General features: G+C 40.4%; 2 protein-coding genes and 1 long non-coding RNA gene across 3 annotated transcripts; 1 reads left to right on the top strand and 2 right to left on the bottom strand.

The window, feature by feature from the left end:
- Positions 1 to 225: 225 nt before the first annotated feature.
- LOC148011655 (uncharacterized) lies at positions 226 to 24554 on the top strand. The gene is made up of 3 exons (XM_087670398.1): positions 226 to 1346; positions 24157 to 24276; positions 24352 to 24554. The coding sequence occupies exons 1-3, from the start codon at positions 1094 to 1096 to the stop codon at positions 24552 to 24554; spliced, it is 576 nt and encodes a 191-aa protein (XP_087526524.1). The 5' UTR covers positions 226 to 1093.
- Positions 1647 to 2174, bottom strand: LOC148011657 (uncharacterized). The gene has a single exon (XM_087669879.1). The coding sequence runs from the start codon at positions 2172 to 2174 to the stop codon at positions 1965 to 1967; it is 210 nt and encodes a 69-aa protein (XP_087526005.1). The 3' UTR covers positions 1647 to 1964.
- LOC148011656 (uncharacterized) lies at positions 2155 to 3190 on the bottom strand. The gene is made up of 5 exons (XR_015689252.1): positions 3069 to 3190; positions 2820 to 2990; positions 2453 to 2537; positions 2263 to 2361; positions 2155 to 2174 (listed from the first exon to the last, which is right to left on the bottom strand). It is a non-coding gene; the product is annotated as an uncharacterized LOC148011656 (long non-coding RNA).

The raw sequence follows: 24554 nt of genomic DNA, 5'->3' as shown, positions 1-24554 counted from the left end.
AAATTTTAATTAGATTTTTAAAATTTTAACTTAGTTTAATTTAATTTTGATATAATTAAATATATATGTATTTTTAAAATTAGTTATGTTTTTAATTTTTAATTATATTTTAAATATATATTTAAAATTTTAATTAGATTTTTAAAATTTTAACTTAATTTAAATTAATTAAGCTATTATTTTATATTTTGTTCCATTGAACTCTGAACAAAGGGATAGCAAGAATTGGATCCCAATTAGGATCCACTCCTGGAGCATCACGATTTGGGGCTTGATGCCTATTCCTGTTTGCCAGGAGGAGATTGACCATTAGCCGTTCATTTGGAGCAACTTGGTGATAGATGTTACAAGACAGCAGCTTGAGAGCGCTCCCACATTGCCTAGGCAAATTGGGCACACAGGCCAGCGCGCTCGCTCATGATCTGGAGAGACATCTTCGGTCATTTGGACACAGCAGGTTTGGCATTGGCACGAGGGGCCTAGGCACAGAGATCGGAGATCGACGCAGCCATCCCTGTAGGTTGGCGGCTACCCCTAGTCACTGTTGAGCGTCTCCTCAGGGAGGAGCGGTGGCTAGGGCAATTCACCCTGAGAGGTATCCCATTGGTAGTCGCCTGCCGGCTTGCTGACTCCACGGTCTTCTTCTCGGTTACAGCAGATAACTGCCTCAAACGGGATGGAGTTTTGATTGATCCACTCCTTTCCTGGCAGCGCATTCGGGTGATAGGCTCGTGCAGGAAAGAGTGGCATCTAGATCCCATGGTGGAGCAGGCTCAGGAGTCAGGAGTGGAGGCTTTGGATTTAGGAGGACGTGCGCTGGCAGAGGTGGACTGGGATCCTGGGGAGTGGCGATAGCCACCGCTCGATTCATCGCAGTGCTCGGTGCCTTTTTTCTCCTACAGCGCGCGCATTTTTATGTTGAAACTCTTGGTAACATCAAAATTCCAATCGGACGTAACCGTAGGGTACTTGCTTTGTAAATTGAGCCTGTAAATGATGATTTTTGGAGAATATTGCACCCTACTCCCCTCCGCAATACAAGCTCGAGCTCCCATGCAAATGGTTTTCGATAGCATCAGCTTGATGAGCTTGCATGCCATTGAGGCTCTTGGGGAGAATAAATTGCATATGTTTTTGCCATGCTAACACCTATACGATGCCTCCTCCACCAACGGCCTTCATCTCCATCAATTACTATCTCCTCCAACCTCCTTCATCAACCATCCTCCTTCAATGTCCTCTATCAAACGACAAAGACAAACCTCCAACCTCCTTCATCTCCGTCAAAGATAACGACAATCTCCTTCATCTCCATCTCCTGCGACCACCGTTGATCTGTTTTCCTGGTATTTTTATCTCTTTTGTGCTTCCTTCTCCTTTTGTTATTTCATTCTCTTGGTTTCATTCTTGCAGAACTCTCCAGATCGGAATGACATATCAAAAAAATAAAAAAGTGCATGTGAAAAATGTGAGTGCACAGGCAAATGTGACTTTGTTGTCATTTTTAGTGTTGGTTGCTAGGATCATGTGTGAGGAAGGGTAGTTAAGTTGCTATGAGATTTATGTGCAAATCCCAAAGATAGTATATGTGTGCTTTATTGAACAAACTTAATCATCTAGACATGACGTGACAATTGGGAGCCATTTTCCATCTTGTCTCACTCAAATCCCTCATGAACGAAGCGCTAGTCATCCAAGGTTCTCCTTACAGAACTCAAGCGCGAGTCAAAATTTCCATGGACTTCATATTTACAAATGTATAAATATGCCTATATTTGGGATTCTAGCTCAGGCTGAGCTTGGCTTCGGTCCAGAGATTCAGATAAAGGCTCCTTGTCGCTATGGCTCTCCCTCGGCTTCTCCTTTTGCTCCTCAGTTACATCCGAAGACTCCATATTACGTGGGAGAGGATCATCTTCCATTTTTATCTCCTTTGGCACTTTGGCAGGTTGCTCCTGAACTTTCTAGAACCCATCAAGAATTTGATTGTTTACATTGAAAGATTTCAAATCTTTCTGCTCAGTAATCACTTCTACATGAATATTGGAAGGGGATATTGGCTCGTTTAGAAGTGGAGGAGTTGTAGGAGTAGGAGAAGCAAATCGTAGCAACCTCAAAATTGTATTGGCTCTGAAACTATAGACATAGTCAAAGCCAAAACTATCTTCTTGCATCTACAATAAAGAAAATATTATTTTCAGAATCTGATTGCATTTATGTTAAAAATTAGAAAATTTGAAGACTGAAAATCTTTTGACTTACAAACTCGTGCTGCTTCTCTCCAAAGTAGGAGTCCAACATGTATTTAGCTGTTATAAGTAATCTCCATTCACAAGAATATGGGTTTGTTTATTGTATTGTCTGTAAATGAAATTATGAAAATTTATATAAAGATAAACAGTTCTCTAAATAGAATGAGAGGACAAAATAAGATTGGTGTTCTTCCACAAACTTGCAATGCAATTGGTTCAATTAAGTTCAGTAAATTTGTATTTGGAGGACATAAGTCCAAGGCATCAAAAAGTCTTTTCAAGACACTACAATACCAAAGGAAATGTGAGAAATATCCAATAATCTTTGATATTATCATTCTCCATACTCCAAAGTTTCATGAGAATACATTATGGATAAGACATACAGGCCTAGCTCCTGGTGGGTACCCTGAATAGAGTTGAATGTATAACATCTCTTTTGTTCAAGGTCAATGGAAACAAAACTCCAATAAGAGCTATGGAAAGAAGAATAATATAAGGACCAAAAAGATAAAGGTACAAAAAAGGAAAGTACTGTTAACTCTAAAATCTAGGTGAAGTACTTACTTGGAGTGGTATGGTAGGAAGATGACATCAACTACTTCAAAATTGCAGTAAGTGAACCATTTTGCAATGTCTGCACTGCTCTCTGTGTGATCTCTGAGCTTGAAAGAGATTCCTGGATCGGTGATGAAGATCCTCTGCATAACCCCAGCATGCAATTTGCTTTTGAACATGCTGCACAAGGAAAGACTCAGTTTGAGATTGAAGAGGATTGATATTTTTGTAGAAAGAACAATATTGGAAAATACTCACTAGAGAGTAGCCAGGATGAGAGTATCTGTCAGGTACGTTTTCCTCTGGGAAAGAGCTTTTATACAGTCACTAGTGAGCCAAAACACCAAATCAGAATCAGTGGCATCTAATTTAATTGTAATTTTGGGCCCCAGCTCCAAAAAGATGCAAAAAACAAGAGTTTTTGTTTGAGTTTATCAGGAAAATTAGGTGGCTACTGTGTCCTGAGAAGATAGGAGCTGTTAGCTTCAGTAAGGGTGCTAAAATCTGATAAAATAGAACTGATTTGTTGTGTGATAGTTGTGGACGTCAAGAAAAGATGTTTTACAAGGTTTTTTTGCAAAGAGGTAGCAGAAAAGTAAGCAATTTTGTGGGCTATCCAAAATCTATAGCAAGTGATGTTTCTTGTTTTTGAGATGAGTCTAGATGTGGAGGCAATAATAGTACCAAGAGATTCTCAATACGTGGTGGTTAGAAACTCTGTCACAAAAGATAGGTGGATTTTGATTTTGCAAATCACAGACGAGGCAGTAGCGCGGCTGGAGTTTCCCCACTACAAGTGGCTCCAGGAGTTATTCTATGCAATAGATTTAATTCCAGAATATGAGTTCTTTTGAGCAGTGATTCTGAGATAGGGTTTGCTAGAAAGAGAACTTAAATTCAAAAACTTTTGTAAATATTATTCTGAGAACAGTTTGTTAACATGTACTTGGTGATAGAGGTAGATTCAGATATAGAGGTCATAGTTTTCAACTAGGTGTTTGAATATGAAGTCGTGTTTGATGTCAAAGACTTGGATATGTGGCATTTGATTTTGCATGTAGATGATAAAGTGTGGTGTGACATTGAGATGCCAAATGATAATGAATTGCCAAAGGATGTATTGTGGTTTTGTTTGTGCATAGATGAGGAGTTTGATGAGGCAATGTTAACAAACAGAAAAGGAAAATAAAAAGAGTGGTTTCATGTATTTGCTTTTGGAACTTGGTCTGTCCATTAGAAGATTCAATTTTGGAGAGAATGTACATGTTGAAGTGTTATATTTAGAAGTACATGATCACATTTGGTCTGTGATAGCTTATTTGAGTGATGATGAGTGGGAAAATTTGCCTTTGCACTCACACGAATAGAGTTAGGTGATGTGTTTTGCTTTGAATTGGTAAGGGATAGTGACTTCTAGGGTTTGTAGGAAGTCTGCTGCCTCTGTTGGGTGTTTTTGGTGAGCAGAAGGAAGGTGTTGTAGTAGCATAAAGGCATAGTATAGTTCTTCTACTTTTTTGCAGTCACTGTTTTTGGTGCCTCCGCGGAGGATCGAACTCCAGACCTTTAGTTTACAAAAGTGGGTGTGGATTTGAAAGTTAAGATGTCAGAAGTTGAAGAGATGGCTCAGGATTTTCCAGAATATTGGGGATTACCACATGAAAGTGCATTTAAATTTTTGGAAAAGATGGAGTTTACAGCTTTGATGTAGGACAAGGCAACCCCGGAGATCCTTCTCCAAATTTTGACTTATTGCTTACAGGGTGATGCAAAAGCATGGCTACAAATGTTTGTGACTACACATAGGAATGCTCATTAGCAAGAACTTGAGTACCGTTAGTTAGAGCTACTTTCTTAACACAGTTTGCTCGTGTGAGAAGCCCAAATGATGTGTGGAAAGAGTTGTGCAAAATTCAGTAGAAGAATGGTCCGGATGTGGATCAGTACTTGATTGAGTTTGGTAGACTATGGAGTCTATGGTGTGAGGCATTGATTCCTGAAGTACCCCCATAGATGATAAGGAGAGACTAGTTTGTGGCTGGTCTAGAGCCAATCCTCCGTTAGAAAGTGGAGCTGAAGAATCTAGATAGCTTTGAGGAAGTTGTTAGAGTTGCTTGAGAAGGAGTGGAAGGTGGAGCATCTGAGGCAGTTGGGAATACAGGAAGAGTCGAGGAAGTTTGTGAAGATGCTAGAGATTGAGAGTACGCATCCTAAAAGAGAAGCTGCTGTTGTTCCTCAACTGAAGGATACTTTGAAGAGAGACACTCATGATGCAGTGGAACTCATGAAGTCTATAAGTCCAAATTGGGTGGAGTTTGTAGGAAGAGGAAGGGGAAGAAGCATGATGGGAAGGAAAGTTGTGGCTGCATTTGGCTCTAAAGTAAGTCTAGGAGGTGTTGGAAGAAGGAGAGGATATCCTTCTACTATGAAATGTTGGAATTGTGGTGAGTGGGGTCACATCAGTCCTCAATGTGATAAACCGGTTAGAATGGGAGGAGATATGTACCCTATCATGCATAGGGAAGATGATAGGTTAGGGGATTATGCATTGAAAGTGAAAGATGCAAGTAAACCATCCTCTAGTAAGAGTGTGTCTTGGGAGGATAAAGAAAAAGGGAAGGCTGTAAATCTAATAGATGTAGAGAAGATTCCAGAGGTGATGTTAGTAGCAAAAAGAACTTGGAGTGCAAATGGTGAAGCTGGTCCATCTACAAAAAAAGGAAAACCAGCCACAGTTGATTTCAGCCCACAACCAAAGAAGAAGGAATGGAAACCCAGAAGAAGATATAAAACAACAGATATGAATATTGGGCAAGGACGGGAAGAATATAGCCTGATGAGGATATGAAAGATAGGACAGGCCATATTACTTTTGCTCAGTTGCTTGGCATGTGTCTGAAGCTGAAAAGGGAGTGAAGAGATTGGCTAGTCCCAAAAAAATGAAGGAATAGGAGCCTACTAGAGGAGAAATGGACTTGAGGACCATAGAAGAACTTCCTAATATATGTCCAGCTGTAACTGCTTGGTGTAAGGGTTTCAATATTGGAGAGGCATATATAGATGGAGGACCTCAAATCAGTGCAATACACAGTCCTGTATGGAGAGGTTCGAATTGAAGGTAGATGGTTTGTCAAATTTTAAGTTGAGGTTAGCAAATCATGCAAAAGTTAAATGTCTGGGGAGACGTATGAATGTTCAAGCGATAGTTTATGGAGTTTCTTGCAACATCAATTGTCATATCATGCCTACAGGATTGGGAGCTTATCCACTTTTACTGGGTAGGCCCTGGTTAAGATAAGTGGGTGCCATTCAAAATTGGAAGGAGGGAATCATAACTATTCACAATAAAAGAGGTAAAACCAGGCAATTTGACATGCAGAGTAGACAGGAACTAGAAGAGGAGTCTGAAGAAACTGTGACTGAAGAGGAAGAAAGTGAAAGCAGTACTGATCAAGTCTCATTTGAGGAGGATGATCTGATATCATTTCTGCTAGAAGAACCTGGTTCATATTTAATGCAAATGGAAGAAATATAGGAAAAGAAAGAGGAGAGCAAGTTGGAAGATATGGATCAGTTAATGCAACCTCCACCATCTCAGCTAAAAAAAGGAAAAGCTACTACTATCCATGTTGAATTCAACCTTGAGGTCTTAATAGAAAGAGGGTTACATGCAGGTGATCAAAAAATTTCCAAATCTCTTTATTACATCCCATGAAGAAATTAGAGGTTTCCAGTGTGAGGCTATGCATATATAGCTGAAAGAGGGCAACAAGCCTATTTTTCAGAAATTGAAAAGGATTAATAAAGAGCATTTGCATGTGTCAAAAGAAGAGTTGAATAAGCTTTTGAAGGCTAGGCTGATTTGTCCTGTAGAGCATTCAGATTGGCCTAATCCTGTTGTTATCATATCGAAGCATATAGGAGGATGGAGAGTGTGTGTGGATTATAAGCCGCTTAATGCTGCTACAAAAAGTTATCATTATCCTTTGCCTTTTGTTGATGATATTCTAGATGAGGTCGCTGGATATGAGAGCTATAGTGTGTGTGATGGCTATTCAGGATACTTCCAAATTGCAATTGCAGAGGAAGATCAAATTAAAACCACTTTCATCACAACATGGGGTTGCCTCCATTATAAAGTCATTCCATTTGGTTTGAAGAATGCTCCTTCATGGTATCAAGAGAACACAGATAGAGTGCTTACTCCTTTTATTGGTAAGTTTGTCAGGGCTTTTTTGGATGATATATGTGTCTACAATTCAAAGAAAGAGCATGCAAAAAGGTTGAAGCAGGTGTTCCAAAGAATGGATGAAGCAAGAGGTCAATTAAATCCAAAGGATTGTTTTCTGGGATGTTCAAAAGTGAAGCTACTGGGACATGTGGTATCTCAGAATGGGATAGAGCCTGATCTAGAGAAAGTGAAAGCTTTGATATTGTTGCCAACAACATCTACAACTAGGCAATTGCAAACTTTGTTACAAAAAGTGAAATACATGACGAGATTCATTAAGATGGCATCTTAGTTACTTTATCCTCTACAACAAGCCATCAAAGTGGAGGAATTGCAATGGAATGAGAATTGTGAGGCAGTATTCAATCAGGTGAAGGAGGTGTTAGGTGAGATTGCCTGTGTGAAAGCCCCAAACTTTACTTAGATATTCTATGTTAATCCTTCATTTGGTTCAGATGCAGTAGGTGCAATACTTCTGCAGAGAGGAGAAGGATCAAGATATATGAGGCCAGTATATTATGGTAACAGGGTGAAGACAAAAGCAGAAAGGAAGTACACAGAGGCTGAATTAGTAATATCAAGCTTGTAGAAAATTCAGGACTTATATGATATCCAAGCCTTTTGTGGTTTTGACCATGTTGAGATATCAAGCTCAGAGTCCCGTCGTACCTAGGAGGATGCTGGGTGACACGTGGTTGGTATACCACGCTAGTCTAGATTTCTTTTATCCATGTATGGTGTGGTAGGACTTATGGCTTGGACTTAGCCTATGACTCCCTTATGCTAGTCATAGTAGATGTAGGGTTTTATCATGTTGGTGTGTGAATGAGTTTTAGTTGTTGTTGTTGTTGTCTCCACTGCTTGCGTACTCTATCCTCTCTCTCTTCTCACCTAGATCCCCCTCCCCCATTTACATGGTATCAGAGCTTGTTGGCTGAGGAAGAGAGAAGAGCAAGGAAGCAGTACCTGGGAGAGCAACCCCTCCGTGGTGAGCTGAAAAACCAAATTGTCTCGGATTGAGACGTCCTTCTGGGAGAAGGAAGTATATACGGAGGTGTGATGTCGGAACAAAGTTTCAACAAAAATTTCTGCAGCCAGAATTTCGTTTCGGGCGCGTTTCGAGTGCATTTTGGGCCCCGCGAGCAGAAATCAGGCAGTTCGAGAAACCTGCTATTTCTAGAAGGCGTGTTTGAAGACGGGCTTCTTCAACACAGAGACACATTTTTGAAGTGCACACAGGGTGCACAGAATCCTTGTGTTTACGTTCTTATGTGTGGATGTTCATACATTCACCATCGACATTTGCTGTAGCTGTTGCATTGTGCAGAATACTATAAAATTGTAAGTGTTGTTTCCTGTGTACAACCTTCTACATCTGTTGTTTTCCACGAACATAGTGGTAGCTAGTACAGGTGTAGGTACACAGTTTCGGAGCTCATTTAAGGCAAGATGTCAGATAATATCACTCAAATTGTGGGTGAGAAGTTGGATAAAAGAAACTTCCAGGCATGGAGATTTCGTATGACAAACTTCCTAATGGGAAAGGAAGTATGGGATATCATGACTGGCAATGATGAGGAGCCACATTTGCCAGTGCAAAATGCAACTGCGGCACAAATAAAAGCATATAAGGAATGGCATGAGAAGACACGCAGAGTCTTGCATTGGCTTGGTGTTTGCGTTTCGGATTCCATGATTGGTCATATTCAGGAATGCACAAATGCCAAGGATGCTTGGGATACACTTGTGAAGTTGTATGGTACTACAACTCTTGCACGCAAGTTGCAATTGAAGCAAGAACTGAGTAATGTTAAGAAGGGGAATCTTGGCATAAATAACTATGTTCTGAAAGTGAAAAATATTGTTGAAAAGCTGGGATCTATTGGTGTTACAGTGGAAGATGAAGATATGGTGTTGGTTGTTTTGAATGGTCTTGGTAAGGACTATACATCCTTTCAGACATCTATTGGCGTTCGTGAGACATTTCCATCTTTCAATGACCTGGTTGCCATGTTGATTAGTGAAGAACTATGTAATTGCCATGTTGATTAGTGAAGAACTATGTATTGGAGCTGATAGCTCATCCAACAAAAATGAAGAACAGGCCTTTTACTCCAATCGCAGTCGCGGACGTGGCCGTGGTCACTATGGCAGAGGCAGGGGAAGAAATAATAATGATGCCTATGCACGTAATGCAAATAATGATGCAAGGCCTGCACGAGGACGTGGAAGAGGATTTGCATCTTCTAATGACTTGGAGATTGTTTTTATTGTGGCAAAAGTGGTCATTATGCTAAGGACTGTTATAAAAAACAAGCAGATATTAGAAGTGGAAAGTTACAACATGGTAACTATGCATCTAGAAGTCATGATGATCGTTAAAAAAAATTGTTTCCTATGCAACATAAGATGCACTCTACTACTATGCAAGATGATATGCGTGATGATGTATGGTATGTGGACTCAGGTGCATCAAATCACATGACCATCCATGGGAATTGGTTTAAAGAATTGGATGCAATGCGTACAGGTGATGATACAGTCCACCCTATTGAGCATATGGGTAGAGTACCACTTGTGATGCAGGATGGAAAAGTGAAGCATTTGGAAGATGTGTTGCATGTGCCTACGATCACCAAGAACCTTGTGTCTGTAGGTCAAACGGTTGACCAAGGGTTGCAAGTACGGTTTAATTCTCATGGAGTATTTGTGGAAGATTTGCGAAACAAATGCAAACTTGTGACCAAGGGGGAGAAGAAAGGCGGATTATTCACTTTGGATGTGACTATGCCTAGTGTAGACACTACTATGTATGTTGATGGTTCAAGGGTGATAAATGACATAGATATTTGGCATAAGTGGATTGGACATGCAAACATGCAGAGCCTGAAATCTATGCAATCTAGTGGTGTTGTGACAAGGCTACCCAAGTTTAAGGACAATGCCATAGTGAAAGTGTGTGCAGCTTGTCAATTTGGAAAGCAAGCAAGGCATAGATTTATGCATCATGAGATAGAGAGCAGCAAGCCTTTAGAGATTATTCACAGTGATGTGTGGACTGCAGACACTATGACCATAGGTGGATGCTATTATTTTGTGACTTTCATTGATGATTACAGTTGCAAAGTTTGGGTGTACTTCATGAAGGCAAAGTCTGAGGTGTTTGGATACTTTCAAGAATCCAAAGCCATGGTTGAGAAGGAGACAGGTCTGCAGATCAAATGCCTACAATCTGATAATGGGGGAGAATATACCTCACATGCATTTTTAGATTTTCTAAAGAGGAATGGTATTGTAAGGCACAAATCTTGCAGGTATACACCCCAACAAAATGGTGTGGCACAGAGAAAGAATCGTCATATTGCAGAAGTTGCTAGAGCTCTCATGAATGAGAGAGAGATACCAAATGAGTTTTGGGGCGAGGCAGTGCCTACTGCCATATATATTATCAATCGCACACTGACTGCAGCAGTACATAATGTCACACCAGAGGAGAGATATAGTGGCAAGAAGCCAGATCTATCACATTTGAAGGTTTTTGGTTGCATGTTATGTGCATGTTTCCGATGAGTTGCGGACTAAGTTGGATGCAAAGGCCGAGAAATGTATCTTTTTGGGATACTCATTGGAGCATAAGGGGTACAGATGCTATAACCCCATGACATGCAAGCTAAGGTTTAGCCGTGATGTGGTTTTTGATGAGCTTGCAAGTTGGTATGCATTGCCTCCTGTAATAGTTGATGATGGAAAGCCTGCAGAGAATGTCGACAGGAATCCTACTGCTGAGACTTACTATTTCAGGGCCTAGTGAGGCTAGTTCTAGCTCTTCCACTTCACCATGGAGTGGTAGGCTGAGAAATTCAGCAGGTCAGAGTGGATCAGCTCATGCAAATAGCCCAGTGAAGGGCAAGGACTGCCTAGCTAGGCACATGTAGCAATTGCCTGTTGACTGTTGACTTTGACCAGTCAGCTGTTGACTGTAGACCAGTTTCCCATTGCCATCAACCGACAGTTGGCATTCAGTCTCCGGGAGTAACCAGGTTAGTTGGAAATTTTGGAATATACATGGAATATTCTTTGGGAAAACCAATTGGAAATTTGTTTCAGCTCACATGGTTTCATTGATTTGGTTTGCCTTGACTAAAAATTGGAATTTTTACATTTCAACGCATTGAAACTTGACTTTCCGGATGCCGTTTGGAAAAGTACAAAAAAGTACCTTATGTTTATTTTTCATGCCGGACGCGCTGTGATGTCTGTTTCTAATTTCAGAATTTGTTTGAAGTACTTGCTTTGTTAACCCAAGCAGCCGTGAGTTCTCTGTCATTTCACAAAGTTTATTATCACTTTCATCATAAAGTTGGAGAAGCATTGCACCAACTGCAGTACCAGAGTTCTTACTAAGCCTCTCCTTCACAGCTCCTATCGTACTCTGTTCCACAGCACCAAAACCACATGCTTCACCAATTCATAAATAAGCCTTATCTGATTCGGATGCTACATCCAAAGAAGAGCCTATTCAATAAAAAGTAATACAAAGGCTCCCACGAGCACCCAGAAAAAACCTGATTGAGCGTGGGCAATAAATAAAATTAAAGTGTTGAGCCAATCAAACGTAATTTCTCCTCCTTTTTTTCCTTTAGTTTTTTCAAATCTTAGGCCAAATTGTGTTTGCAGTGTAGCAAAAATTTACAAATGCGTTACAATTGAGTTCTTCTGACTTATATTTCTACCCATGGAGTGAAGAGGATGCTTGGTTTGCAATGAACATATCTCTTCACTATATGGTTGATGAGGTAAACCTCATATTGGATATGGTGTCAGTGGTGAAATGGGGTATAGATTGTGGAATCCTATTGGAAGCAATGATGTGATTATTCACGAGGAAAGCATGCGCATATAGCCCACACACAAATAAAGTTTTCTGCATCGTTCGTGAGCAAGAGAATCCTTGGGCCACCGGTCAAATGGTTTTGATACCATAGACTTGCAACGCGTATAGCTCTGTCATTACGATCATTGGGACTCTCTCCCGCCATCGCCTTAATATAAGTTTCCTTGTGGTGTTCATTAGCAAAGACAAAATCTGCGAAGAGGATTGCTGCACAACGCTCGCACACGATTATACACACTAATGTTCCTATTTTTCACCTCCTCCAAGACCACAGAGAGTATCACTACGTCATAGATTGCAGTGTTCTCCAAAAGATCAATATGATGCAGTGTGACGTTAGTGTCCAAGACAAGAATATTAGCTACCGACTGGGTGAGACAGGCACTCTGTGTGTCACAAACTGAACAGAACAATGCTCCACAGGAGATATCATCCCGGAGGTAGTGTTCTTTGACGACCTTTACTACTTGTCCTCGCCTAGTTTTCTTCATAAAAGCCTTGTTTTGCAGCATTTTGGAGACGGTAAAGTCACCAAAAGAAGAGAACTGTGGATGCTCTGTCACAGACATCTTTAGGTCAAGCTATGAACAAGATTACTGAGAAATTTCGAGGGGATACAAAGCTTTCCACAGCACCAAGCCTCTGCTCACAGCAACCATTTCAAGGCCACCCTTTAGCTGCAGAAAACCCTCAAATTCACATTCCAAGTGTTCCATGAGCAGAAAACCTTCAAATTCACCTTGCAATTGCTCGATCAGGCACGTTTGCATGATGGATGGATCAAATCAGTAGCCTTCTGGCTACCTGGATGTCGTCACAATCTTGCTGTCGTCGCCCAACTGGATCAATCAGCAGCCTGATCTCGCTTGCTTCAGATTGATGCTCCTCCAAATGTCTCCTTGATTGCAAAGAAGCCTTCGCCACAGCAAATGATGCGTAAACCCTAAATACCCAAATCTCAAAAGTATTGTGTAGAGACTCGCTGTACACTGAAAAAATATTTTCCTAAATTTACAGGTTAGACTATAAGTAGATTCCTTAAATTGATTTCACCAAATTGAGAACTAGTCATGGACAACGCATGGTAGGAATTAGTGCGTGGCATTGATACGAAGAAGTACTAGTGGTATTCATATGAACTTGATGCTCCTTAAATTAGTCATTCATATTTATGAATGAGATTGTAACATTTGGCCATAGAATAAGACACATACACGTCACACTCTATTTTGTTTTCTTTGAGTAGTAATATTCATTCAATGACCTTGAGGTCATTCTATCCTTCATTCATGATTGTTTTGTATGATTTTATTCATCTGAAAGAGTAAGTAAAATTATGGACATGGGACATAACATAGGGTCCATTACGACTTGATCCTCCCTGCAAATGTCGGGGAGCCAAACAAATACATGAATAAGGATATGCTTACAAAGACTCATAATTTATCATTGTACATAATGTTGTCATCATCCTTGGATCTTGTATTCAACTTGGTTATCTTCTTTGTTGCCACCGAAGGTTCACTTCTCCTCTAATGATAGGGGAAGACAATGGATTTTGAGAAATGCTAGATTTTACATACAAAGGTCACATGCCAGCAAATATTCAAACATCATACAAGACCTTACATGAATAAATATATTTTTAGAAATCAAGAAATATTTTTATAATATTATCTTATATTTTTATCTATGTTTTTTAATGCTAATTAAAAATATATGTGGAGTCATGAGAGAGAGAGAGAGAGAGACCCCTAACAACTTTGGAGGGAGTTCAAGTGCAGCCATCTTATCCACTCAAGTAGAAGAAAGTCGAAACACTAAGGCACCGATGGCATGCATCAAAAGAGAGGAATCATTAATATACAAATTGAATCAACGTAAAAGATATACATTTTCCATATTGTAAGTAAATAAAGCTACACAGTGTGTGGTTGGACATGTGGCACACTTCCTTTCCAAGAGCTATAAAAACCAAGAAGATGCCCTTCCCTCGTGTTGTATTGATGTAACAGTCCATGGGTTCATCGGTTTTGGTTCATTGGTTTTGAATTGGGTCATAGTTGAGGGAGCTAGATTACCTTTTTAGATGTTTGTTAGGTCAGGAGAGTGTGTAGCTAATGAAAAGGTCATTATCCTGCACTTTGATAGTGTCAAAAAGCATACGGAAGCCCTTCACTTCTTGTGATTTGCTTGTTCTTTCATCTTCTATGCATACGCTTGGAGTCCAACATGTCCGAAACCTTGTAAAAAAGATTCCTAACAGTGTCACATGATAGAAAACATGCAAAAAGCAAGCTACACTAGATGTTAATTGCAAAAGTTCAAGCACTAGACTTTGAGCATTCACAATTTGAATTGTTGAATGTCCTCGTCTCTACAACTCTTTCTACACAAAATGAGCATGCCTCCTTAACTCATATTTCAAAAGATTTCTTATGTCGTTTTCTAACTCAATTTCGTGATACCCATACTATAACAAGACATGAGGGGAGAAGTGAGGTCTCAAAAGGGCCTCCAATTAGTGCTTCTAATTTCATGGGATTAGGGAGGATTTGAGGTGTACCAATGAGAGTGCTCCTTTTAGTGGGGCAATGCCATGTTGAGGTGGAAGGTGCAGGCAGCCTCTATTGGCTAGACCTCTTACACATGGAACCCTCTCCTTCTCCCCATTGGTTGTGTCTCTTACACAATGGGCCACTAGAACTCAACCCACTCCCCTCTAACCCGTGTTTAACCCTCCTCTCATGTGTACCTTCCCTTGTTAATACCCACTTAGCATTCAAGAGGTTGTAGGCGCCAGCCTTTCCCTCCCCCCATACTTGTGAATCCCTTTCCACATCTCCTCTCCCTCCTGCTGCAGCTCTGCCTCCCATTCCCGCAACTCTGCTCCTCTCCTGGGCGTCCCTCAGCACTATCTCCCACGGGGTCTTTAAGACCTCGGGGAGCTGGGATCAACGGCTCTCGTTGACCCCCTCCTCACGACGGCTTCGCGGACGTCGATCCTTGGGCCAGTAAACCCATCCCAAATTCGTGACCCCGCCCACAAATTTAAACCCGTCCAACCGGAAAAGTGCTCGTCGATGGGACTGAGGAGACGTGTGCGCGCATGCGAAACTGGAGACGCCTTAACTCCTCATAATTGGGAGCCGCCCAGAGAATGTGGCACCGCAAACGAACAGGGTGCAGGTGACACATGTGCGCATGCGAAGTCTCAGATGCCGCCTTTGTTTCTCACGAATGCGTCTCCAGCTCCTGTACTATCGTTCATTCCGTTCTCTCTGTCTCTCTCTCTCACGACCCACAAACACAATAGCGTGCGCCATTGACATGGACCCTGTGACGCATTCGGCTCTCCCACAGGTTCAAGGACGCCGTCAACGCACTCGGCCCGGGGCTAGACAGCCAGCCCATCCCTCAGCACTGTTGGGCGTTCGCATCTGCATCACACACGGCTGCAGGAAACAACAGGTTCGGATGCGTCATAAATGCTAGATAGCCAGTCCATCTTCTAAATACAGCTTTTCGGCTGAGAGTTTCAATCTTTGTTTCAAGGCCATTTGATGCACAAAATCTTTGATGCACGGTTTACAAGGATTCCAATTCTTTGATGCATTTGAGGATCTTTGTTATCACTTAAATAAATGTCTGTTGTTGAGATGCTTCTCTCAAACTTTGATTTTTTGGCAGTTTTGTTGCTAAAAAGATAATTCTACACTATGTTTTTAATTCATAGCATTGTTGTACGGCCCTAGAATGGTCTTGATTTTTGATTATGCCACATTGGTCTTGATTCTTGATTATGCCACATGAGTCTTATGAAATCGTGTCTTACGAAACATGTCTCATGAAGAAAGAAAGCACACTATTTTTTATGTTTCCAACTACATGACTTGTAGAGGACAAATGAATGACATTCAAGATCATTCTTGGGTATGCTATTGTCATCCCTTCCAAAAAATCGATCTTGTCCTCCATTCCAAATATATTATCTTGTTGTTGTGATTGTAATTTTTAAAGATCTTTCTATTGCTATGGTTTGTTGCACTCTCATGGTAATGGAATGATGATACATAATAGATGTTTATTGTAAGATTAATAACAAGGGCTATGGGGTCTAGGTGTACGTGACTAACCATTGCTTAAATAATTTTGTTGTTGTCAAGATGTGCCTCCAACACTAGAGGAGTTGTCTATGCAAAAACCATTTATAATAACAAACGTAGCTCTTTGAAAGATGCCAAAAAGATAATTCTACACTATGTTTTTAATCCATAGCATTGTTGTACGGCCCTAGAATCGTCTTGATTCTTGATTATGCCACATGAGTCTTATGAAATCGTGTCTTACGAAACATGTCTCATGAAGTAAGAAAGCACACACTATTTTTTATGTTTCCAACTACATGACTTGTAGAGGACAAATGAGTGACATTTAGGATCATTCTTGGGTATGCTATTGTTATCCCTTCCAAACAATCGATCTTGTCCTCCATTCCAAATGTATTATCTTGTTGTTGTGATTGTAATTTTTAAAGCTCTTTCTATCGCTATGGTTTGTTACACTCTCATGGTAATGGAATGATGATACATAAGAGATGTTTATTGTAAGATTAATAACAAGGGCTATGGGGCTAGGTGTACGTGACTAACCATTGCTTGAATAATTTTGTTGCTGTCAAGATGTGCCTCCAACACTAGAGGAGTTGTCTATGCAAAAACCACTTATAATAAGAAAGGTAGCTCTTCGAAAGATGCTGGACAAAGATGATGATGCTAATTACATGTCTATATGAAAATTAATGGACATCATAATGGAGGTGGACTCATTGTTTAGTGAAATTATTCAATGTAAAAATAATCTAGATATGGCTTAATTAGATAGATTAGAGTTGACCATGCCTACTATAGTTGGGTACATGCATATCTATGGCATGATAACCACGCTTGCCAAGGATATGATTAGATAGGTGATGGAGTCTCTAGTTAGCCATTGATGTGCCTAGGATTTGGGTTTCTCTAGCCAATCGGATTGCTAGTAAGATCACTAATATAGTATTGAAAAATAAACGCTACATATTAGAGTGGTCATGCACTTATTGTCATGTACTTGGGCTTCTCTAGCCAATCGGATTGCTAGTAAGATCACTAAGATAGTATTGAATAATAAATGCTACATATTATGGATTACTCATTTCTTGTTGTCATGTACTTGTCATGATGGATTACTTTATGAATTCTGTTATGTTACATGGTTTATGTCATGGTTATGAGTAGTTATGGACTACTCACTTTTTGTTGTAACGTACTTGTCATGGATTAGGTGACATGGATTTTTTAATGGATTATGAGTAATTATGTACGATACCGTGTCATGGATTATATGATGGAGTACTCACTTCCTTTGCACTTAGTTGACATGTACTTGGTTATGAGTAGTTATAAACTTCTCACTTTTTGTTGTTTTGTGATATGGATTATCCAATGGTTATGAGTAGGTACGTACGCTTTTACCTCCGGCAAATGGCTCCACACACTCGCAGCCATCCTTCGTCGGATGTCCATTCGCGAAAAAATACTAGAGTAAGATGCCCTATTTAATATTTGTTTAGGATTTTCTTGACGTTCATTATTGATTTCTCACATATTGTGTAGTTCCGTTTCTGTTTTTTTAGGTTGCATCATCTCCTCGACGTACTCGTAGAGGGGTTCGGGCGGCAGGTGCATCTCAGACATCCATCGAAAGAGATGTGCCGAGCTACACTCAGGTAAGTGTTTATCCTACTTTCGGTTTTGTTAGTAAGCATACTCCTAAGATGTGATACTTAATAGAATGTCACATTACATAGGAAAACCCACCATACATGGAGATCACATTGCCTGATGGGTCTCTTGCCCGTTAGTGCCGTGTTGATATTCTTTGTCCGAAGAGGCATGCCAACATAAAGAGACGGACAAGGATGATACAACATTTGAAGGATGAGCATGGTATCCATTACGATATTCCATGTCGAAAGACCAGCCGTCCCATAGGTACACAGCATGCTCGCCATACTGTTGGTGCTTGGCACCACCAGGCAGAGACTCGGTTCTCTAACCTTGAAAGAAAGTTGAGTTTGGCCCGGAGTAAGTACGAGAAGGCTCAGTATATGAGAGTGAGCTCATTATGGATCGAAGATGCTGAGCATACCATGGAGAGGTAGGAGTATGTGGAGGCATTTGTGAGTAGACAGATGGGCAAATATGATTCCAAAAGAGATGAGCGTGTGCGGAGAACTCAGAGTCGAATAGCGGATGGCTACCAAAAACATGTAAGTCTCTTACCTGATATTGTTTTTTCTTCTATAGTGTCATATGCGAATGCAATTTTATTACCTTGGTCTTGAGTTTATCATTTTTTATATATGTATATTCACTCACAAGTTGCCTTCCTTAGAAACGACCTCGCACACGAGAGTCTGAGGATGAGCCGCATATTGATGATGAGGGTCAAGTCCTAGACCACCATCTTGATTTGCAAACAGTGGAGCGAAACTTTCAGATGCAGATGAATAGCTTGTTGCGGACTGGTCCTCCATCCACTGGCGATGTTATAGATTTTCAGGTTAGTTTATGGGCAAGTTTGTGGCTTATGGTTATGGTTATGGATTATGTTATGGTTATGCTAGGATTACGATGGTTATGTTAAGGTTATGGTTATAGTTGTGGTTATGGTTATGTCATGTCATGGTTGTGCTATGGTTATGTTAGGTTATGGTTATGTTATGTCATGTTAGGTTAACGCTTTAGGATTATGGTTATGGTTATGTTTATGGTTATGGCATTGTTTGTTGTGTAGTTTATGGGCATTGTGTAGTTAGGGTTATTGTGTAGTTTATGGGCAAGTTTGTGGCTTATGGTTATGGTTATGGTTATGGATTATGTTATGGTTATGCTAGGATTACGATGGTTATGTTAAGGTTATGGTTATAGTTGTGGTTATGGTTATGACATGGCATAACTATAACATAATCCATAACCATAACCATAAGCCATAAACTTGCCCATAAACTACACAATAACCATAAACAATAACCATAACCATAATCCTAACTACACAATGGCCATAAACTACACAACAAACAATGCCATAACCATAACCATAACCATAAGCCACAAACTTGCCCATAAACTACACAATAACCATAAACAATAACCATAACTATAATCCTAACTACACAATGCCCATAAACTACACAACAAACAATGCCATAACCATAAACATAACCATAACCATAATCCTAAAGCGTTAACCTAACATGACATAACATAACCATAACCATAACTATAACCATAACCTAACATAACCATAGCACAACCATGACATGACATAACCATAACCACAACTATAACCATAACCTTAACATAACCATCGTAATCCTAGCATAACCATAACATAATCCATAACCATAACCATAAGCCACAAACTTGCCCATAAACTAACCTGAAAATCCATAACATCGCCAGTCGATGGAGGACCAGTCCGCAACAAGCTATCCATCTCCATTTGAAAGTTTCACTCCACTGTTTGCAAATCAGGATGGTGGTCTAGGACTTGACCCTCATCATCAATATGAGGCTCATCCTCAACCTCTCGTGTGCGAGGTCGTTTCTAAGGAAGGCAACTTGTGAGTGAATATACATATATAAAAAATGATAAACTCAAGGCCAAGGTAATAAAATTGCATTCGCATATGACACTATAAAAGAAAAAATAATATCAGGTAAGAGACTTACATGTTTTTGGTAGCCATCCGTGATTCGACTCTGAGTTCTCCGCATACGCTCATCTCTTTTGGAATCATATTTGGCCATCTATCTACTCACAAATGCCTCCACATACTCCTGCCTCTCCATGGTATGCTCAGCATCTTCGAATAAGTCCCATAATGAGCTCGCTCTCACATACTGAGCCTTCTCGTACTTACTCCGGGCCAAACTCAACTTTCTTTCAAGGTTAGAGAATCGAGCCTCTGCCTGGCGGTGCCAAGCACCAACAGTATGGCGAGCATGCTGTGTGTCTATGGGACGGCTGGTCTTTCGACATGGAATATCATAATGGATACCATGCTCATCCTTCAAATGTTGTATCATTCTTGCCTGTCTCTTTATGTTGACATGCCTCTTCGGACAAAGAATATCAACACGGCACTGACGGGCAAGAGACCCATCAGGCAGTGTGATCTCCATGTATAGTGGGTTTTCCTATGTAATGTGACATTCTATTAAGTATCACATCTTAGGAGTATGCTTACTAACAAAACCGAAAGTAGGATAAACACTTACCTGAGTGTAGCTCGGCACATCTCTTTCGATGGATGTCTGAGATGCACCTGCCGCCCGAACCCCTCTACGAGTACGTCGAGGAGATGATGCAACCTAAAAAAACAGAACGGAACTACACAATATGTGAGAAATCAATAATGAACGTCAAGAAAATCCTAAACAAATATTAAATAGGGCATCTTACTCTAGTATTTTTTCGCGAATGGACATCCGACGAAGGATGGCTGCGAGTGTGTGGAGCCATTTGCCGGAGGTAAAAGCGTGCGTACCTACTCATAACCATTGGATAATCCATATCACAAAACAACAAAAAGTGAGAAGTTTATAACTACTCATAACCAAGTACATGTCAACTAAGTGCAAAGGAAGTGAGTACTCCATCATATAATCCATGACACGGTATCGTACATAATTACTCATAATCCATTAAAAAATCCATGTCACCTAATCCATGACAAGTACGTTACAACAAAAAGTGAGTAGTCCATAACTACTCATAACCATGACATAAACCATGTAACATAACAGAATTCATAAAGTAATCCATCATGACAAGTACATGACAACAAGAAATGAGTAATCCATAATATGTAGCATTTATTATTCAATACTATCTTAGTGATCTTACTAGCAATCCGATTGGCTAGAGAAGCCCAAGTACATGACAGGCATGACCACTCTAATATGTAGCGTTTATTTTTCAATACTATATTAGTGATCTTACTAGCAATCCGATTGGCTAGAGAAACCCAAATCCTAGGCACATCAATGGCTAACTAGAGACTCCATCACCTATCTAATCATATCCTTGGCAAGCGTGGTTATCATGCCATAGATATGCATGTACCCAACTATAGTAGGCATGGTCAACTCTAATCTATCTAATTAAGCCATATCTAGATTATTTTTACATTGAATAATTTCACTAAACAATGAGTCCACCTCCATTATGATGTCCATTAATTTTCATATAGACATGTAATTAGCATCATCATCTTTGTCCAGCATCTTTCGAAGAGCTACCTTTCTTATTATAAGTGGTTTTTGCATAGACAACTCCTCTAGTGTTGGAGGCACATCTTGACAGCAACAAAATTATTCAAGCAATGGTTAGTCACGTACACCTAGCCCCATAGCCCTTGTTATTAATCTTACAATAAACATCTCTTATGTATCATCATTCCATTACCATGAGAGTGTAACAAACCATAGCGATAGAAAGAGCTTTAAAAATTACAATCACAACAACAAGATAATATATTTGGAATGGAGGACAAGATCGATTGTTTGGAAGGGATGACAATAGCATACCCAAGAATGATCCTAAATGTCACTCATTTGTCCTCTACAAGTCATGTAATTGGAAACATAAAAAATAGTGTGTGCTTTCTTACTTCACGAGACATGTTTCGTAAGACACGATTTCATAAGACTCATGTGGCATAATCAAGAATCAAGACGATTCTAGGGCCGTACAACAATGCTATGGATTAAAAACATAGTGTAGAATTATCTTTTTGGCATCTTTCGAAGAGCTACGTTTGTTATTATAAGTGGTTTTTGTATAGACAACTCCTCTAGTGTTGGAGGCACATCTTGACAACAACAAAATTATTCAAGCAATGGTTAGTCACGTACACCTAGACCCCATAGCCCTTGTTATTAATCTTACAATAAACATCTATTATGTATCATCATTCCATTACCATGAGAGTGCAAAAAACCATAGCAATAGAAAGAGCTTTAAAAATTACAATCACAACAACAAGATAATATATTTGGAATGGAGGACAAGATCGATTGTTTGGAAGAGATGACAATAGCATCTCCAAGAATGATCCTGAATGTCATTCATTTGTCCTCTACAAGTCATGTAGTTGGAAACATAAAAAATAGTGTGCTTTCTTTCTTCATGAGACATGTTTCGTAAGACACGATTTCATAAGACTCATGTGGCATAATCAAGAATCAAGACCTTTCTAGGGCTGTATAACAATGCTATGGATTAAAAACATAGTGTAGAATTATCTTTTTGGCAACAAAACTGCCAAAAATCAAAGTTTGAGAGAAGCATCTCAACAACAGACATTTATTTAAGTGATAACAAAGATCTTCAAATGCATCAAAGAATTGGAATGCTTGTCAACGGTGCATCAAAGATTTTGTGCATCAAATGGACTTGAAACAAAGATTGAAACTCTCAGCCGAAAAGCTGTATTTAGAAGATGGGCTGGCTGTCTAGCATTTATGACGCATCCGAACCTGTTGTTTCCTGCAGCCGTGTGTGATGCAGATGCGAACACCCAACAGTGCTGAGGGATGGGCTGGCTGTCTAGCCCCGGGCCGAGTGCGTTGATGGCGTCCTTGAACTTGTGGGAGAGCCGAATGCGTCACAGGGTCTGTATCAATGGCGCACGCTATTGTGTTTGTGGGTCGTGAGAGAGAGAGACAGAGAGAACGGAATGAACGATAGTGCAGGAGCTGGAAACAAAGGCGTCATCTGAGACTTCGCATGTGCACACGTGTCACTTGCACCCTGTTCGTTTGTGGCACCACATTCTCTGGGCGGCTCCCAATTATGAGGAGTTAAGGCGTCTCCAGTTTCGCATGCGCGCGCACGTCTCCCCAGTCCCATCGACGGGCACTTTTCCAGTTGGACGGGTTTAAATTTGTGGGCGGGGTCACGAATTTGGGATGGGTTTACTGGCCCAAGGATCGATGTCCGCGAAGCCGTCGTAAGGAGGGGGTCAACGAGAGCCGTTGATCCTAGCTCCCCGAGGTCTTATAGACCCCGTGGGAGATAGTGCTGAGGCTGGGCGTCCCTCTTCCTACTCTTCCCACTGCAGCTGCTTCTACTCCTCCCCTCATCCACGCCCCTCTTGCATGCCCTCTCTTGCTGCTATTGATGCTTCTGCTCCTCATCAACACTCCTCTCTTGTTGCTACTCCTCAACCATCTCTTTGCTAGTCTTGTTTCTCCTCAGGATCACCCCTCTATTGCTGCTGCTCTTCCTTCTAATGTACAGTTGCCCTGCAATCATGGTGAGGGGAAACTCCACTAGGCCATCCAACATGGTGGCCTCATTTGTGCTCCACAACACCAAAGATGCATTCGATGAATGGCTCCCTTGCACATATAGTTTGAATGATTGGATAATCATGAAAGGGTCTGCTAAAGGTCCACATATGCTTCCAAAGAACAAGAGAGGTGACCTCTTACATGGGTGAAAGGGACGTATCTTGAAATTCAAGTTGGGGAAGAAGGGATGTCTTGCAGAGGTGCAACATGTGTACATTGCAAAGGACATGTTGTTGCCCCCATCAACAAATCAAAGACAGATACCTTTGCATTGTAAGTTTGTTTTTTCTTAATTTGATCTTCTGTCTCTTCCATATTCACTTTGGATGGCTTGTTTAACCATGATAGATATATTCCCTTCAAACTTCGAAGAATGGGAACCACTTGAGCCATTCATTGGAAAGTTTGATGCAGTTCATGAAGATATAGGCAAGCTCTTGCATGATGGAGAGTCCTCCTCATCTTTGCGATAGAGAAATATGTATTGGTACAATGCACGTCACATTACTCCCAAAAGAAAAGCATTATTTGGCCAGCTTGAATGCATTGCAGCACCACACCTGGACGAGATTGACTGTGGCATGGAGGATACCAAGTCGTCGACATCTTTCAAGGAAAAGATCAGAAAAGATATGGCCATGGCGATGAAGTTCACATTTGGATCCAAATGGTCCAAGTTATCTTGGTATATGCCTTTACACATTTTCGCTCAATGTTTTAAAACTGTCCGAATGCATAGAAGTGCTACTATGTGGACTTGTAAGAATGTTGATGCAAATGTGCTTGAGGATTTGCTTGGTAAGAGTTGGGATTTAATGACAGGTCAACAGAATGGTGATCTGTTTCGATGTTATGCATGCAAAGACAGTGTTGTGACTAGATATCACATTGCACGGCAAATATTCTATTTGGCATTCCAATATAGGCGTTGGAAAAAGACAGGTGACTCTTGGTTACCCCTTGATTCCAATGAGGAAGACACCAATGTGACTTTATCTATTGAACTTGAACATGCAGATTTGAAGTATGCGAATGTCACCTCACAATGGACACTAAAGGACGTGCAGGAACACCTTCTGGTTATGGAAGGCCTTTTGGAGTCTTTTATCTTTTTGTTGGATGATAGAAGGGTGCCTAAGCGCCAAGAGAAGTGCTTGCGTAGTGAGAAATTCATCCCTCCTATGACATTGCAGATTATGAGCCATTTAGAGGGGAAATAA

The sequence above is a fragment of the Lygodium microphyllum genome, chromosome 28 (assembly GCF_053477565.2).
Source record: "Lygodium microphyllum isolate KBCC chromosome 28, Lygodium_microphyllum_v1.1.10, whole genome shotgun sequence".
Taxonomy (NCBI): Eukaryota; Viridiplantae; Streptophyta; class Polypodiopsida; order Schizaeales; family Lygodiaceae; genus Lygodium; species Lygodium microphyllum.
The sequence above is the reverse complement of the archived record's forward strand: the minus strand, read 5'-3'. Positions and strand labels throughout refer to the sequence as shown.